The sequence below is a fragment of the Rhinoderma darwinii genome, chromosome 12 (assembly GCF_050947455.1).
Source record: "Rhinoderma darwinii isolate aRhiDar2 chromosome 12, aRhiDar2.hap1, whole genome shotgun sequence".
NCBI lineage: Eukaryota > Metazoa > Chordata > Amphibia > Anura > Rhinodermatidae > Rhinoderma > Rhinoderma darwinii.
In genome coordinates, this window is record NC_134698.1 from 59031228 (window position 1) to 59050962 (window position 19735).

General features: G+C 41.6%; 1 protein-coding gene and 1 long non-coding RNA gene across 6 annotated transcripts in view; one reads left to right on the forward strand and one right to left on the reverse strand.

The window, feature by feature from the left end:
• Window positions 1-19735, forward strand: part of SIPA1L1 (signal induced proliferation associated 1 like 1) — a 233883-nt gene that overhangs the window by 198086 nt on the left and 16062 nt on the right. For 4 of the 5 annotated variants that reach the window (XM_075844069.1, XM_075844064.1, XM_075844065.1 and 1 more), the window contains 3 exons: window positions 6183-6422; window positions 6854-7013; window positions 18247-18472. In XM_075844069.1, coding sequence (XP_075700184.1) covers window positions 6183-6422; window positions 6854-7013; window positions 18247-18472 — 626 coding nt within the window. The remainder of the gene's footprint in view (window positions 1-6182; window positions 6423-6853; window positions 7014-18246; window positions 18473-19735) is intronic. The other variant, XM_075844067.1, reaches the window with a different exon arrangement.
• LOC142664759 (uncharacterized) overlaps window positions 2210-19735 on the reverse strand; it is a 66724-nt gene continuing 49198 nt past the window's right edge. The window contains exon 3 of the long non-coding RNA XR_012851366.1: window positions 2210-2309. This is a non-coding gene — a long non-coding RNA (uncharacterized LOC142664759). The remainder of the gene's footprint in view (window positions 2310-19735) is intronic.

Consider the following 19735-nt stretch of genomic DNA (forward strand, 5'->3'; position numbering starts at 1 on the left):
AAGACCGTTATTGACTCCCTCCACAAGGAGGGTAAACCACAGAAGGACATTGTGAACAGCCAGCTTCTTTAGCAGAGTGCTGTATCCAAGCATATTAATGGGAAGTTGAGAGAAAGGAAAAAGTGTGGTAGAATAGGTGCACACGCAACAGGGATAACCGCAGCCTTGAAAGGATTGTCAAGAAAAGGCCATTCAAGAATCTGGGGGAGATTCACAAGGAATGGACTGCAGCTGGAGTCAGTGCTTCAAGAGCCAACACACACAGACGTATCCAGGACAGGGGCTACACCTGTCGCATTCTTTGTGTCAAGCCACTCATGACTCTGAGACAATGTCAGAAGGGTCTTACCTGGGCTAAGGAGAAAAAGGACTGGTCTGTTACTCATTGGTCCAAAGTCCTGTTTTCAGATGAAAGTCAATTTTGCATTTTGTTTGGAAATCAAGGTCCCAGAGTCTGGAGGAAGAGTGGAGAGGCATCAATCCAAGTTGCTTGCGGTCCAGTGTGAAGTTTCCACAGTCAGTGATGGTTTGGGGAGCCATGTCATCTGCTGGTGTTGGTCCACTGTGTTATATTAAGTCCAGAGTCAACGCAGCCGTCTACCAGGAAATTTTAGAGCACTTCATGTTTCCCTCTGCTGACAAGCTTTATGGAGATGCTGATTTAATTTTCCTGTGGGACTTGGCAACTGCCAAAAGTACCAATACCTGGTTTAATAACCACAGTATCACTGCGCTTGATTGGCCAGCAAACTCACCTGTCCTAAACTCCATAGAGAATCTATGTGGTATGGTCAAGAGGAAGATGAGAGACACCAGACACAACAATGCAGACGAGCTGAAGGCCGCTATCAAAGCAATCTTGGCTTCCATAACACCTCAGCAGTGCCACAGGCTGATCGCCTCCATGCCACGCCGCATTGATGCAGTAATTCATGAAAAAAGAGCCCCGACCAATTATTGAGGGTATATACTGGCCATACTTTTCAGTAGGCCAACATTTCGGTTTTAAAAATCATTTTTGAAATTTGATTTATATAATAATGTAATTTTCTGAGAGACTAAATTTTGTGTTTTCATGAGCTGTTTGCCATAATCATCAACATTAAAAGAAAAAAATGCTGGAAATAGATCACTCTGTGTGTAATGAATCTATATAATATATGAGTCTCACTTTTTGAATTGAATTACTGAACTATATAAGATTGTTCATGATATTCTAATTCATTGAGAAGGACCTGTATTACTAAATGCCCCTATGGAGTTGTCATCAATAATCACATTGAAGATCAGCCTCTTCCCAGCCTGAAATGGCTCATAGCAGGGAGCAATAGATTGCATTGAGCTGCAGAGATATGTAAATAAATATTTGAGGCATTAGGTTTAGTGCCCCTTTTAAATATCGTCCTGAAGTACATTACTGAACATTACTATTGAAAACAAAAAATGGCACGTTTGCATTTTATAGAAGTAGTGTAAGTCTTTGCATGATGATGATAAATTGCAGATTGTGGTAGTCTAGTAACTGAAACCTGCGAGTCTGCTGTTGTATTGGGATGAAATTGTCAGTGTGCTTTTAGGCCATTGTCAGTATAGCATTTTCTTTGGGTCTGCAGTCCTGTATGTGGCTTTGTCTTTGGGTCTGCAGTCCTGTATGTGGCTTTGTCTGGTCCTGCAGTCCTGTATGTGGCTTTGTCTTTGGGTCTGCAGTCCTATATGTGGCTTTGTTTTTGGGTCTGCAGTCCTATATGTGGCTTTGTCTTTGGGTCTGCAGTCCTATATGTGGCTTTGTCTTTGGGTCTGCAGTCCTATATGTGGCTTTGTCTTTGGGTCTGCAGTCCTATATGTGGCTTTGTCTTTGGGGTCTGCAGTTGTCAGTGTTCCATATTCCTTGGGGCTGCAATTGTGTCATGGTTTTTTGGGGCAGCAGGTGTTGGTGTGCAGTTTTCCTGTGGTAGCAGTTGTCAGTGTCACCCGGTCCTGTGGCAGCAGTTGTCAGTGTCACCATGTCCTGTGGCATCCGTCATCTGTGTTATGTTGTCCTGAGCTCTTGCTTGTCCATGCGATGTTGTGCTGGGCTTAGATTGTGCTGAGTCTACATTCGTCAACGTGGTATTGTCCTAGAATTTGAAATGAACAATCTGCTATATTAGAACATTATGACAATAAAGTCTGTATGTGTTTCAAATACAGAGATTTACTTACCAGACCATAGGCGGTTGCACAGCTTTGTCTTGGAAGGAAATGACAATGTTTATAGATATCGATTTGTTTCATTGGTTGTTCTGTATGGAAGGTACTCATCCACTAAACTGCAGAAATGCAAATGTATGCACAAAAGTTCCAATAAAAATGTGAAGCTATATTATTTATTTGTAGTTAGTTGTATTATCCAAATTATGGCAAGTATGTATTTCTAACTGTTTGTAGAGCCAACCCGTCTGCTCCAAACTCTTGAATTAAGCAGGAATCACACATGCCGATTTTTGTGCCGTTTTTTTTTTAAGCCAAAACCACAAGTGGATCCAAAAGGAAAGAAAAATATAAAGTAAAGACTGATGTCTCCCCATGTTTGGAATCCGTTCGGTGTTTGGCTTAAAAAAAAAAACTGCACTGGACTACAAAACTGCGATGTGATCGCACCATATGAATGGACCATTAAAGCAACGCAAAACAAAAAAAATCCACAAAAAAAATAAAACATGCCAACACATTTATTTCATATTACAATTACAGCGGATTATGTTATGAAGAAATCTTTTTTTCTTTTTTTTTCCCTGGAGATCAGCCAGGTCTCCCCTCCTTCTCACTGTTCTCTGTTGATGTAAGACTGCTGGCTTGATCAAGAGTCTCCCCCCACTAGGGTTGCACGATTCATCGAAATATCAGTACTATTTCGATGCTGTGCTGCCACACAGCTTAGTATTGTAATACATGAATTTAGTCACTAGCAAGATGTAATGCGGCCGGTTCTGCAGTAATGAGTGGCCTATGCCAGCCCTGAAGACACAGTACCCCCATGTTCTCGGTCTTCAGTGCTGGCGCTCATTTGTGCAGCGTCGGCCTCATCACATCATGCTGATCGCGAGGCCACAGTAAGATCGGATCTCCGATGTTACCCCCTTGAATGCCGCAATCAAAGCTGACTACAGCATTCAAAGGGCAAATGAGATGAAGATCCCCTATGATTGCATCACAGGAAATGCCTGTGACGCGATCGAGGGACATACCCTATATGGACAAGACAGCCCAGTGTCCAATGAAGGACCCTAGGGCTGTCTGACAATATTTTCTGTTAGGACATACTTAGATATGTCCTAACAACTGTCTATGTACTATCAGTACATAGGCTAATGTACTGGAATATAGATATATGCCAGTACATTAAAGTTAAAAAATAAACTTTCATTTAAAAAAAAAAAAAAGGTGTTAAATAAAATCTGTAAAAAAAAAACAAACAAACACTAGGCACATTTTTTACAATAATTAAATACATATAGTGTGTGTGTACCAAAAAATGGCACATTCATTAAGTACAACTCATCCTGCAATAGTATCATACAGCTATGTTGAGCAAAAAAGGAAATAGTTTTAAGCGCCAGGATGCAAAGAGGAAAAAATAAAAATAAATTGTTTTGTCCTCAAGGCCAAAATTGGCCGTGTCCCTAAGGGTTGACCCAAATGTTGCCATTATGTGAGGGAAATGATGAGGTCATTTATTATTAATGTTAGGCACATGGTGTTAAGAATTTTGAACCTCCATCTGCCTCACATTAATAGTAGTTAATCCATCATGCACCTCCTCGAACGCAATGTTGCCCATTATGACTGAGCTACATGATGGGGTTAATTACTATTAATGTGACGTACTTGGAGGTTCAAAATTGATAACACCATGTGCCTCACATCTGAAAGTGGAAGGCAAAATATCATTTTGGTATCGAGAATCGCAATACTGTAGGAAGTAAGCCAAGATTCTGGTATCGTGACAACCCTACCCTACCCCCCCCCCCCCACTGCTCTAAGTAGGACAAAAATATTTTTGAGAGAAAATGTAACAATTTTGCAGGAGACTAATCCCTGTGTTCTCTGCAGAATTTTTTACAGGAACATGTAGAAATCCTGCAGACTGACAAACCGTGTGGGAAAATATATCTCCTGTTTACTTTTACAACTCATTTCTTAGTTAAGTGTTCCTTTAAGGTGACCTAGTAAGGCCTTGTCAAACTGTGTGTTGGTTAAGTAGCCAAAAGCAATAACTAAGATTTAACAATTTATTAAAATCCTCTTTTTATGCAGTCTACACTATTCTTCCCTTTTCTCATAAAAATTTGAATAAAGTTTGAGAATCTAGAAGTTTATATAATACAGCTAATGTAAACCAAATATAAATTTGAATTCAGTCGAATTCATTTAATCTAAAATGTAGTAATATAACTTTATAGTTTGTGGGCATGGACAAGAAAATACTTAACTTGAAAGTTGGTGCACAGCTCAAAATTAATCTGGCCGTACACATTAGATAAATCGGCCAAACTTCCCCCTAGGTTAGATGCTGGATTTCAACACGCCCAATGCTTTTTTCCCACAGGAGATAAGCGGATGTCAGATGTATCTGGCTGTGGCTTATTTACCACTCTCCATTGAAATAAACATGCACGATCGGCCAAGCAGATTGTTCATGTTTATGGTGGATTCGGGTGAAATAAATGTTGGCTGAACGAGCTATTGAATGTGTATGACCGACTTTCTATCCTTAAAGGGCTTGTCTGAACATTATATTCTTTAGAAGTCCCACTGACAATAAGATGATCACAGGGTGTGCGATCAGCTTTAAACTGTGTGGGTTAACCCCGCAGCAAGTGTCCAATTTCCCTTCATCCCAAATGCCGGAGAAATAAAGCATTACACTGTTTTCATAAAAATCGGTGGGCTTTCCATTGTAATTCATGGAAATGCCAAGTCCTCCACATTGAAGGATGCTCTTTGTAGCCACTTTCTACTCTGGCTATTATAGATGAGGAGTCTGAATTAACTTAGAATTCCCTAATAGGGTATTTAGAAATAGGTTTCCTAAACCAGAATACCCCTTTAACTATACTTCTGATTTAGATTGTACATGTTCAAGTTGTAAATCTCTGCTCAGTCCCTCCACTTTAATTCTGTAAGGTCCTAGAGTAGTAGGCATTTCTAATTTAAATTGTGTCAAAAAAATAAATAAGTGCCAGGCTTAAATTGTCAACATAACTATGTTACAATACAATTTTTACTTGTCTGTGACTGATGTCCTGAAAATAGTCAACTAATATAATATAGTACCCATAGTACACATTCACCTATTTTGCTGTACTCATTACTAGATTGCAGTGCACGTCAGGTGAAATTAAAAGTTATATGTGCAACGTACTATCACTTATTTCCATCCCCTTTCAAACTTGCCCTTCACTTCTTACTCAGATACAGGAGAACTAGAACTGGCAGAAAAAAAATAAAGCGCAAACTCAAATTTTGGTATCTTCGAAATTTTTTGTCTTCGGTGATAAAATAGGCAAGGCCTAGCAATTTTTAACAGAAAGCAAATCGAACCCGCCCTCCGTTACTTTTATATCGGTACGACCCTCTGTGTAAACAGGTCGTCATTACACACACATTTCCTGAAGTAGAAATTTAGCAGTGAGCATACATTTGTATTTTTTCCTTTTCTTTGCAAATAACCAATGTTCAGCATTTGGAATCATTTGGTTTGACCATACTTAAAAGTAGTATAGATATTAGACTGAAAAGAGCCCAAGTTGGTCAGACAGAAACGTGATAAAAACAAAAATGCACAAATTATATTCTTTTAAGATGTCTTTTCAAACAGCTCCCAAATTATAAACCTTATTTCCAATGTAATCTTTTCGAAGGACCGAAATTAGAATTTTATGTCTGAGCACAAAATCTTCCCAAATCAGACAAAGCTTAAATTTGGCAAAACCAAAACAATGAATCCCTTGCTGTGGGGCATATTTTTTTACTCCTGGACTATAGATGTCCCGCTATTTCAGGATCAGAAACTACTATTTCATATACAATATTTACTAAAATTTGTGGCAAACCATGGTTCCAACCCTGGATATTTAGATTATTTACAAAGTGGGTGAAAATCCAAGAATTAAGATTAGCTTTCTCTCATTCTCCCCCAGCACTATGAGCTCTCGGCACTCGGCAAGTCCAGTTGTTTTCACTAGTGCCAGAAGTTCACCCAAAGAAGAGTCTCATTCTGCCACTTCCCCACAGTACGCACCTTCTTTCTCCTCTTCCTCCTCTTCCCCTTCTGGTCCTAGGACTTTCTACCCTCGCCAGGGTGCTACCAGCAAGTACCTGATTGGATGGAAAAAACCTGAAGGGACTATAAACTCTGTGGGCTTTATGGATTCAAGAAAGTAAGAGCCCTTTATGTTCTGCTTGTACATTATAATAGTAATGACCTAATCGCTTGGAACGTGTTCTTAGGTTTTATACTCTATACTGCAATGTACAGCATTGGAGAATACGCTAGAAAACTTTGTGCTTCTCTTGAGACTTTTTAGGGACTTCTTTTTTTTCTGCATGTTTGTAGTCTTCCATAATAACAACTAAATAGCACACATCTCTTTACACAGTTGACATAAGTAAAATTCAAGATCAGGTTTCTTCCTAACAGGTATTCATGCATGTGGTGGTCATTACAAGAGTAGAGATCATTCTCCTTTCCCTGCTTTCCTCCATATCTTTCCACATTCCTTGTGATAAATAATACAATATCCCTCCATGTGCCAAGTCTTTAATTTCTAACGTTCATTTCCTGAACTGTTTCTGTTTTTTTCAATGAAAGAAGACACCAGATTGAATGTGTGGAGATGCCACCCACAAGGCTATGTGCATCAATAAGGGATCTGCAGGCTTCTCCAAAGAGGGTTTCCACAGTTCAAGAGGAGCTTAAGAAGCTTATTGATATGGAAGGGCCACCTACTGGATCAGAGAAGCCTTTACAGGTACATATAATGTATACAAAAACTACATAAATGCTGTAATTAAGCTCTTAGGATGGTCATATATGGGACGTTTTCTTCTGATCTAACCAGTATTCATTAGCACACTGATTGTTAATAGGGCATGCATTGCAAGGTTTCTGCATGAATGGGAATACTTGAAAATATTGCTGATCTACCTTATATGACAGCTGATTAAACATTTAAGTGGTTGTCCAAGAGCACATGGACATCATAGAGGAGGTCCGCTTTCTGCTCTGGTGGACTTAACGCAACCAGGTAGAAATGTACCCAATTAAAAAGAAAAAAACTAGTGTAAAACATGTGATACATATGTAACCAGTTTAGTCAGATCAGGGGAAATTAACCATAATCCACCAGTAAAATTAATTTAGGCCCTCTGCACACGCTGCAGATTTTGTTGCAAATATGTCTGTGACTCCAAATCGGTTCCATGAATTTAAATGGGGTTTATTTCTGCAGCAGGCACAAATACTGCAGCGGTTTCAGGGGGCCTTACTCTGATATTTGATTGTCCAGATATTTTGAGAGATTGGCACTTTGTTTCCAGAGCAGAACTGTGGAATTGCACACGACTAGGATCAGAAGACTGAGCCATGATCACCAATTATCTGATAATAAATAAAAAAATACTAGTATTTTTTGGGCTGTTTTTCTGGAATCTCTTTACCTTTTCAACCTATTAGTTTTTTTCCTGTTCTTTGACCAATTGATAATCTAGAATGTTTTATATTTCTACATCGGTTTCCCATTCATGCCAGATTAAAGGAATTTTACTGTATTATATTTGCTAGCTCCACAAGGTACTTGGTTTTGTCCATTCAAACAAGCTGAATTTACCAATTCTCACACTCATGCCCCTCCTGCACACGGCCGTAGCCGTGTGCATAGTCCGTGATTACGGGCACAGATGGCCGCGGACAGTCGCCCGCATTTGCAAGCCATGCCGAAGGTGTCCGTGGGCCATAGAAATGAATGGATCGGAAATACGGATCAAAATTACAGTGGTGTGCGTGGGGCCTCCTGATGCCAAACTATAAGCCACAGGGTTTTCTCCTTAGGCCTTGTTCACACACCGTGTATTCGATGCGGTTTTGCCGCGTTTTACGTGCCGAAAAACTCATCAATGGGAAAACGCATTGTAGTGCATATGACACGTTTTTTTTTTACGCTCTCGTGTTTAAAAACCGCATTGTGTAAAAAAAAGCGTCAGGTCAATTCTTAGCGTGTGAAAGACGCACCAAAAAAAAACGCTACCGTTTTTTATGCGTTTAAATGTCAGTTTTTTGGAGCGCTGTGTGCAAAAAGGCCTTATACTTAAACTGACGCTTACGTTAAATTGAGTTGAAACAGTTGCTTTTATATTAAAATGATCATTATGACTAGTCCAGTAGATACTAGCTTGGGAACTAGAAGATGTTGGTGACTTCTTCTATACAGTAATCTTATATAGGAAAAACAAACTATTCCCCACCTCATTATAGCTACTTTGGGATGTATTGGACGATAAGTTATTACAAAAACCAGCAGAAGTACGAGTGCAGATCTAGAATTTCGTTACACGCTTAAACAGGGCACTAGTACAAGATAAGTAATACAATGTATTTAAAAAGTAATTTTACTTTTTATGTAGGTTGAAATAGCTTTTTTAAACCTGTTCATTTATAAGCATTTTCAAAAATACTAAATTACAAAGGGGTAGAAAGGGTTGTTAAAAAAGGAAGCAATTGACTGATCACAAACAAAATAATTTGTAAGTAGGCCAATTTCAAGGCCTGGAAGGCACGAACAATACAATTAGTTAACTGTTCCAATAGACAGCCGGATGAGAAGACCGAACAGTAAGTCAAAATAAAAGACTAATTGTGATTGGTCGTTATCCGACTTTTTACAATCGGCAGCAGGGCAGGGGATGACATAACATAATAAACTAGTAGATACTTGCGCAGATACTCACCCTCTGAAATGCCCCAAGCACTAAAGTCCCATTCCCTGCCGATCCAGTCTCAGAAGCACCTCATCAATGATGCTGCCATGAACAGCGCGTGACCGCTGAGGCCAGCAATTGGCTGTATCTGATAAATAGCAAGTGAGCGCTGCAGGAGCTTCTGGGAACCAGAGCAGCGGTGAACAGGGCCTCAGCGCTCGATCAGGGGGCGAGTATCTTCTTATTTAAATAGAATTCCCGGATAACACCTTTAAACACTAAAAGGGTGCTCACACGTGCCCCCCTTTTTAGGATATCAAGAATTTAAAGCTTCATTCACCATTGTTGAGTCCGTAATCTAAAACCATTCAGTAACCTTGTTCGATAATTAAATATTACATTGCGGAATGGTTTATGGGTGCAGAAAGATGTGTTGCATATTGTATCTAGAGGACTTTTAAGCAAGGTGGATGCCAGTTTAGGACACGAAAGATGTTTGGTATAAAAAAAGAAAGCCTGATCAATCCAAACAACCCTCCCTGTAAAGGATTCTTTAAAAAAAAACAAAAAAAACCTGAACTATACACATTTTGATGAATTCCAGAATGCTGTCCAGGTCTAAATTCACAACAGATTTTCAGTGTTTGTAATCACGCTAAGTGCGCAAGGCACTGTACAAGAAAATAATCCCCCATGGAGCTCTGAGCACTTTATAAAGGTTCATTCCGGGCACACTGTTTCCATGGCAACCGTGCACTATATACTCTATATTAAAGCCAAAAATATTGTTGGCCAAATACGTTCCCATACTGAGCTGAAGTTTTTTGTTTTTTTTTTGCTTGGCATTACAGAAGTGTCTAAACATGGTGCTATTTATTACAGTATAGTTTTGGCTTCATTTTTCCACGGTCTCCCTTACTGCTTGCTTTCTGTCTCACTATCTAATTCTTATGACACAATTCTCAGAAGATGGCCCTTTGGGTACTTCCTTGTCATGTTTCATTTTAGCATTTCTTTCTGAAGGAATTTCTGAACATGTCTCGCAGTAAACAGAATGTAATGTGTGTCCGAGCAGACACAAAACATTCAGAATATTTGCTGGAAATTAAAGTGGCTCTCCAGGGCTCTATTATCTCTTTGTAGATGTGTAGATTATCTTTTGATATTCTTTTTCGTACTGGTGAATTAGCAGTTTATACTTTATAATCACGCTGTCCTTGCACTGACTTCCTTGCGAGCCTGTGATGAACTTGTATTTATACACAGCAGCCAATCTGAAGAGGCAGAGCTGTAGTGGGAGGAGAGCCACAGCCTGAACCAATGTTAAAACAGGGGGGAGTGCCTTAGACACCGTAGCTAAGCTGTAGTCACAGATCACAGAAATAAAACCGCTAAGCAGCAAGCACTGGGGAATAAAAGCAGGTAGGAATAAGCCTACAGGTACAACCCTTTTTTTTTTTTTCAGGGCACGACTGGATATCCACTTTTTCTTGTTGTCGGTTACTATTTGTCAAAAAAATATATTTCTTATTAAACTGGAAAGGACTTTAATATGAAAGGCAAATGGTGCAATATATAACTTAGGTAGGGATTACATTATAAATCACAACCCAGAATTGGGCTGCGAAGATTACTGTACCAAGCTCATTCTGTTTTTGGCTAGTGATACGTTGTATATTTTCCAGTTATTTTACAAATCGGAAGGTGGTGGTTTGTCCTTTGATCTGTATATTATGCAAGCTGAAGTATATATCCTCACCAACTCATCTTACTCTAGACATTGGAAGTATTTGCACAAACCGCTGCACCTACCACATATCACTCAAGACAACTATTGTAGATTAATGTCCAGTATCATTAAAAGTAGTGTGAAAAAGGCAAAAATCTACAAAGTAAGGAAACTTTACCAAAGGTTTCAGTGACTGCTTATTTTTGGATAAACCCAATCCTCTTCCAGAGTTGAATATGATTTACAAAATAACAGAAGTTTGGGGACCTCTGCTCTAGACACACACAACTGGTATCTTGCCTTATAAAAGCAGCGATGTAAACTAAGGAGAAAAATTGGGGTATTAGTATTCCCTGCAGCAGAACAGGAGTGAACTACTAGAATATGATCATTGGAAAGTGTGGAAACCCCTTAAAAGCTATACAAGACAAATTGTCTTACATAAAATGTTACATTTAGAAATAGAATACTAGCAAAGAAAAAACCCTAGACTAGAATATTGGCTAGAACACTATTACTACTGTCTGTAGAAAACTTCTGAAGCAGGTTGAAGTTTCTTGACTTCATTGTCTCGTTTTCTCATGCACTTCATATTATTTCGATCTTTTATAGAGCAGGAGAGCTCTGTCTTGTCTCCCTGACAACAGGGAACCTAGGAAGATGACAGTTGGATAGGAAACACAAAAGCCGCTAAATCTGTAAACATTTCACTTGTGACTCAGGCGCTCACAGTCAGGAGCAGAGCTGCAGCAAACACATCAAGCTGAAGAGTGTGACACAATAGGGTCCACGGCCTACTTTCTGGCACAGATCTTATACATAATACTGGCCACACTTGCTTGATTGACCGGATACAACCCGGTCATCACAAAACAATGTTCAATAATGAATAACCACAATTAAGTTGTGTGGTCATCTAAACATGAAAATGACTGTCCTGTGTATGTGTGTTGGGTCTCCTAAATCAGCGTTTTCCAACTTCTTCAAGCGCTCCCAACAGAACAGTTATGGCACTGATTCATTTATGGAACCTACTTAAAGAGGATCTGTCACTAGTTTAGTAATGCCCAATCTCCTAGCTAATCTCATAGGTGCCGTCACACTCATAATGCAGTTAAAATTCTGTCCCAAAAAGTTAGTCTTAAAAGTTATGAGCTTTTTTCTAAGTATGTAAGTGAGCCTATACCTATAAATAGGCGTCAACACCAGCGATTCTCCTGAGGTGGAGCTACCCCACATCCTCTGACCTGTCCTATCAGCATGAAGCTGCTTCACACAGTGTGAGAGACTGAGGCTGGAGGGAAGGAGGATCACTTCAAACAGCCATATGTCTGGCTGTCGACCAACTAGAACAGTGCTTCTGGTGGTCCACAGCCGGTCCAAAGATTCTAATCTTTCAAATGACACCATGATCGCTGTTCTAGCTGTGAAAAAACCAGAGGTATCATGATTTGAAAACACAGTTGGGAATGGAAGCTGTATACTATATGATCGCACGGTGTTGCTTGGCAGGGAAGGGGGAGAAGCTGGATGACGTTTGGACAGCGTCATACAGAAAACATTACACCGCCCAGAGTAAAAAGAAAGAGTCCCCTCCTATTTGGCTATTAGAGCCACATTAGCATATTTAGAAAAATGCTCATGACTTTGCAAATAATAAACTTTTTTTTGGGGGGGGAATCACACTTATCAGCATCATAGTGCCGATTAGATTAGTTAGGAGATAAGGAATTAATAGAGTAGTGACCTGTTTAAACCACTTCTGCAAAGAAACAGTGGGGAAGCAGCAATGCGTTCCATAAACTATAACTGGGTTCAAGCTGCTGGGACCTGACTCAACCCCACGTATAATCCACGCAATAGTGAGAGAGAGACAACACTGGATTATTTGTTCGGATTCACATGGTTTATTCACTCATGTCCAATGTAGCCATAGTGCTATATTGGACAAGGGTGAATAAACTACATGTGAATTCAAGTTCTGTAGGTTTTTCCTGTGCTGTAATGTATTGACACAGCGCCATGTGATTGAGGGCTGCCTCCCCCTACCGTTCATGTTCAATAATAATAATAATCTTTATATAGCGCTAACATATTCCACAGCACTTTACAATTCAGAGGGAACATGTACAAACAATATCAGACATTATATGGTGACAAAACTAACAATTCAAGCAAGAGTGAGGACCCTGCTCGCAAGAGCTTACAATCTATGAGGAAATAAGAGATAAACAAAATGTAAAAAGTGCTTGTTTTTTATACGTGTGGGGTAGTACACCTGAAGCTTCATGAGCCGGTCACCAGCAAGTATCTGTGTTTGACAGACAAGGAGTGTGGGGGATACTGCTGAATAAGGGGGTCATGTTCTGATGACTAATATAAAAGGGGGCAAGGAAAAGGAGTCAGATTATGGTATGTTTTAGGCCTGTATGAAAAGATGTGTTTTCAGGGCACGTTTAAACATGTGGATGTTGGGAATTAATCTGATTGTCTGGGGTAGCGCATTCCAGAGGACTGGTGCAGCACAAGAAAAATCTTGAAGATGGGAGTGGGAGGTTTGGATTATGGAGGATTTTAATCTAAGGCCCCATGCCCACTTCAGTTTTTTCCTTCAGGGTGCTAGCCGTTTTTCTGACGGCTAGCACCCTGACCCATTAATTTCAATGGGGCCATGCACACTTCAGTTTTTTTGACGGTCCCGTTGCTCCGTTCCGATCCAAAGTAGAGCATGTTCTACTTTGGTCCGAGATTCCGTGACAGTGAGGCCCATGCAAGTCAATTGGGCCATCAAAAAAACTGAAGGCCCACGGAAGGCGTCCGTGTGTGATGGAGCCGTTGCCTAGCAACGGCCGGGCGGGCAGAAATACATTACAGAAATATTACACTAATCGGCAGCCACTTGTCTCTATCAATCACTGATAGAGAAAAGAGGCTGCTGATTAAAAATAAAATAAAAAGCAGTTCATATGTACCCGGTCGTTGTCTTGGTGACGAGTCCCTCTTCTTCCTCCGACCTTCCTTTCTGACGCGGCAGCCTGTGATTGGCTGCAGAGGCCGCTGCAGCCTGTGATTGGCTGCAGAGGCGGTCACGTGGGATGAAGCGTCATCCCTGGAGGTCGGCCTTCTGACGTCATCCTGACGTGCGTGACCGCCACTACAGCCTGTGATTGGCTGCAGCCGCGACATGGATGAAACGTCATCGCTGGAGGCCGGACAGGAGAAATGTAAGTATGAACTTATTTTTATTTTTATTACATTAAAATTGTATTTTCCAATCGCCGAACATGGTACTGTAAGAGTTACCGCCGATCAGTGCAGCCCATTAACTATTTCAGCACCCTGGACAGTACCATGCTCGGAAACGGAAACACGGAGTGCACACGGCCGATAAAACGGACACACGGATCCGTCAAAAACGGCCATGAAAACTGTGTCGGAAGTGTGCACGAGGCCTTAGGTTGTTGGCAGAATGTAGAGCGCGAGTAGGCTGGTAGACCGAGATGATGGAGGAGATGTAAGCAGGTGCTGCACTGTGGAGAGCTTTGTGGGTGAGAGTAATACGATTTAATTGATCTTGGAAGAGAATGGGCAACCAGTGCAGTGACTGGCACAGGGTGGAGGCATTGGTGTAGCGGTTGGTCAGAAAGATGAGCCTGGCTGCTGCATTAAGGATAGATTGGAGAGGGGAGAGTTTAGTGTGGGGAAGACCGATAAGTAATGAGTTCCAGTAGTCAAAACGAGAAAGAATCAGACCGACAATGAGAGTTTCCACCGTAAGAAAAGGGTGGATTCTGGAGGTGTTTTTGACCATAAAGTGACAGGACAGCGGGCGTGCTGCTTAGGAGACATCAGGTTTTGGGAGGTTAGTAGGAGGAGCAAGACTACTACACAGTGGCTAGGTGGAGTCACTCAGATGCTCGGGTGTGCGGTGACACTTGCTGCCTGTGCCTTTTTTTTTTATCAGCGCCGTCATCCCCCTCACTACTGGGGGAGAAAAAGTAGAGACTGATAGGAAGAGCAAGAAGGGGATGTGTAGCACTGATAAAAGCCTAGGAGCAGCAGGTGCTGTGTTATAGCAGAAACTTGAGCTATGATTATGAGGGCTTTCCTGTCACATTGCAGTGTAGGTCCAGGGGAACTAGGAGGATGCTGGGATTGGTAGTCTTTCAACGCACGCTGAAAGACTAAATCCTGCCTCCAACAGCACAGCCGCCCAATCTGGGATTGGTCAGCAATGAAAAATTTTACTCTGAGGCCCAGGATTACGTCACAGACGGCCGCGGAGTGTTATCCGCGGGCCGTCCGCAAATCACGGACCTTGCACACATTGATTTCAATGAGCCTGGAACGCAAATGCAGCCCGTAAAATGACTTGTCCTATTTTTTTTTCGCTCCGGCCTCCCGGCCAATGCACAGACCGTGGAAACCACGGTCATATGCATGGGCCCATAGAAATGAATGGGTCCGCAATTCAACCACATTTTCACGGACGAAAAAAAACACATCAGTGTGCATGAGTCCTTACACAGTGATTATACATGGGGTCCATGTTAAATTATGTTTCAGGCTGGATTCACACGAGCATGTTCGGTTCGTAAAGGATGGAACATATTTCGGCCGCAAGTCCCGGACCGAACACACTGCAGGGAGCCCGGGCTCCTAGCATCCTAGTTATGTACAACGCTAGGAGTCCCTGCCTCTGCGTGGAACTACTGTCCCGTACAGTTGTTTTTTCATATTAAAGTATTTTATAAGGGAAAAAGTGGGGTTTTCATTACCTTTATTTACATTTTTGATAACTTTATTTTTAGTCCCACTAGTGGACTTCACTGTGCGATCTTCTGATTGCTTTTATAATACACGCCAATACTTCTGTATTGCAGCGTATTATTGCCTGTCAATGTAAAACTGACAGGCACCTGCTAGGTCATGCCTCCACTACAGGCAGACCTGGGGTAATGCCCCTGGCTGCCATAGAAGCCATCGGCACCCTGCGATTGCCATTACAGGGTGCCGGTGGGGTGAGAGAGGGAGCACCCTCCCTCCAAATCCACTTGGATGCGGCGCTCGTTATTGTGCGCCACATATAAGGGGTTAAACATGTGAGATCGATGTTGAAATCGATTCCGCCCTTTAGACACAGGCTTATGAGACAGCGCCATGAAATGTTGTACAATAGATTGTATAAATTAACCCCTTAATGGCCGCCGTGAAAAGGCGTATTGGCGGTCGTTAAGGGGTTAATTTATACAATCTATTGTACAACAATCAGGCAAAACATTAAAACCACTGACAGGTGAAGTGAATAACATTAATTATCTGGGTACAATGACACCTGACAAGGGGGGGGGGGATATATTAGACACCAAGTGAACGGTCGGTTCATGAAGTTAATGTGTTAAAAACAGGAAAAATTGGCGTAAGAATCTGAGCGACATTCACAAGATCCAAATGTGATGGATGTGCTGGAAAAACAAGTCTGATCCATGGAGGCAATATCTCGCAATTTAAAGGAATTAATGGATCTGCTGCTAACATCTTGGTGTCAGATATTACAGGACACCTTTAGAGGTCTTGTGGAGTTCATACCTCGATGGGTCAGAGCTGTTTTGGTGGCATGAGGGGGACCTACATAATATCAGACAGGGGGTTTTAATGTTATGGCTGTTTGGTGTATAATATAAATAATAATACACAGTCGAGTCACTAATATTATTATTATTATTATTATTTTTTTAATCAATGATATTTTTTTATTAGAATTTTTTCAAAGAAAGAAAAGAAAATACAGCAAAGGGCCTACGCCCATAAGTTTTCCAACACGGGAAGACCAGTCGAGTCACATTATTACGACCACCAGCTAATATCTAGAGTAACCGCCGTGTGCAGCGCGGACAGCAGCTAGACGGCCTGTGGTCCCACAGATGCTCAATTGGGTTTAAGTCTGGTGAATTTGGGGGCCAAGGAAGTACTTGGAAGTCTTGTCTTGGTCGTGCTCTTCCAACCATGTCGGACATTTCTAGCCGTGTTACATGTAGCATTGTCTTTCTGGAAGATTCCATCTGCTCCAGGGAGGACAAACCGCATGTATGGGTGGATGTGAGATGCAACGATGGATTCATACCCAAATTGGTTCAGAGTGCCTTCCACATGGATTAGTGGGCCCAGAGAATGGCATGAAAAAATCCCCCAGACCGTAACGCTGCCGCGCCCAGCTTGTGTTCTTCCAGCAATGGTTGCAGGGTGTTTGTTCTTTGATGTTTCTCATCTGACTCGCCAACGTCCATCCATTTGTTGAAGCAGAAAACGTGACTCATCGGAGAAGGCAACCCTTTGCCAATCACCGGTTGTCCAAATTTGATTTCGGATGCATCTTTGTTAGCATAGGAACATTGACCATCCATCTGCTTTGGAGCCCCATACGCAGTAGGGTTCGCTAAACTGTTGTTTTAGACATACGTCTGGTAGCCCCCTGGTTGATATTCACGGTGAGCTGCTCCACTGTAGCGTGTCATTCGGCCCTCGCGCACCTTTGTAGCAGACGTTCACCTCTCACATCAATGGCACAAGGTGCTCCGCAGTTTCCAGCTTTGTTATTCCCAATTGTGCCATTTGTTCACTTACGATACACTTTCACCATAGCAGCACTTGAACGGTTCACAAACTGCGCTGTTTGAGATATACTGCCACCCTTGGCCCGAAAGCCAATAATCATCCCTTTTTGCAACTCTGATAAATGTCTCCTTTTACCCATTGCAACAACGAGTGATATGTGTTCAGACAGCCTATCGCACACCTTATATACCCACCAAGCCAGCCCACGACACATCACTTCCTTCATGGGCTACGCGCTGCCGACATTGAAAGTAGGAGGTGGTCATAATAATGTGACTCGACTGTGTACCAAAGTACATATATTATTTAATTATGACTAGAAATTGCTCGTATTGGTACAAAGTTGGCTCTTCGCACATTATTGTGGCTTAAGTTCTATTCACATCTGCGTTAGAGGCTCCGTTAGGGGTCTCCGTCGCAGATTCCGTCAAAAATACCGGAAACAATAGCCTGTGCTATTGCTTGGAGTGTTCCTTTATGATTTCCAAATAGTCATTCGGTATTTTACCTAGTCAAGAGTTAGGATAGCATATGTTTTTCAATAATAACTTTTTCAAAGGACATAGAAACCATGCACTGAAAAACAGATTATAGATCCTTGCTGTAAAGCACCATCAATAACGTAGCATGTGATCAGGTTTGAAAAACATTTTTTTTACACATTGCGGTGTGTGTGATCCGGTTTTACTTTAGAAATGGAGGTGCACATCTGTGTTTAATTTATCTTGTATGCATTTAGAGCAAATCGGACATGATATGAATTATGTAAACAAGCATGCTCATCTAAATTTGAGCAATGACAGAACTTGTTTTTGTTTTTACTGCAAAGAAAATGTCTTAACTTTTCCAAAATGTAAAATGGGGGCAAAGTTGGTTTATAGAATAAGCAACTTTCATTCACATCTATGTAGATACCCTGCTTATAAACTTTTATCTTCTTACAGTCAGCTTTTTCTACAACATCATCAAGCAAAAGATCTTTGCACAGGACACTTTCTGATGAGAGTATCTACAGCAGTCAGCGGGAGATGGTGTTCATCAATGCTCGAGCTTCACTTCTAGACCAAGCTCTTCCCAATGATGTCCTCTTCAGTAGCACATACCCCTCTCTGAATAAGTCATTGCAAATGCGCAGACCATCATACACTATGGGTATGACGTCCATACATGGTAAGAAATGTAGAAAGTTTTCTATACAGTGACTTCTTAAAAGTTGCATTTCCATACGTATTATAGTGTCTAATGTGCAAGAGCCCTGCTTGGTTTCCTCTAAGGGTATGTTCACACGGCGGGGGTCCGTAACGGCTGAAATTACGGGGATGTTTCAGCCTGAAAACATCCCCGTAATTTCAGCCGTACCGGCATGTGCAGGCGCTTGAACGCCGCGTCAATTACGGGCGTAATTAGCGCTGCTATTCATTGGAGTCAATGAATAACGACTCTAATTACGGCCAAAGAAGTGACAGGTCACTTCTTTGACGCGGGCGTCTATTTACGTGCCGTCTTTTGACAGCGGCGCGTAAATATACGCCTCGTGTGAACAGACAAACGTCTGCCCATTGCTTTCAATGGGCAGATGTTTGTCAGCGCTATTGAGGCGCTATTTTCGGGCGTAATTCGGGGCAAAAACGCCCGATTTACGTCCGTAAATAGGCCGTGTGAACATACCCTTAGGCAGCACTAAGGCATTCATACGATCAGGCCTACGCAAATTTTTGTGTGCACCATGGAAAAAAAAAATCTGCGAGAATAAGTAGCATGGAAAACCCGACAGATTAGCCCCATTGAATGGGGCCAATCCTCGCGTGGGTCCATGGCACATCAAACTGCACATCCGTGGCAGAAATCCGTGTCAGAGTGTGACTATACCCTGAATCTTTTTAGCTGTGTAGCAAATTGTTATATCATGTGAGTATTGTGTGATCCATGTTATCTATACATAGCAAAGGGTATTTATCATTTCATTTCTTTTTATAGTGTATAAGGCAGGCAATTTTAGAAAAGATTGCAATATTTATTTTTTTAACTAATTCAGCCTCCTTTTATTGTAAAACTGCTCTTGAACTGCTGCCCCCATCCTCTCCATCCTCTCAGCTACTGGCAGAAAATCTGTATTCAGCACCATATACGTTGAATATAGCGACTCTGTATGGGTGACACTTTATCCTGCCTGATCCTGAAACCTGACTCGCCCGATGTCTCAGTGCATGGGGCATTTCTATAACAGACTGTTTCAGCCCCGTTGCCTTCAACCAGCGCCGTAGCCTTCAACCAGCGCCGTAGCCTTCAACCAGCGCCGTTGCCTTCAACCAGCCCCGTTGCCCTGATCTCCCTCCCAGACGCTCTGCTAATTGGTGGCTGCACACCTCCTGCTGGATTTCCTCAATCGTCCCGCTCTCATAGCGTCCTGCAGGAAGATAAAATCAGTGTGGC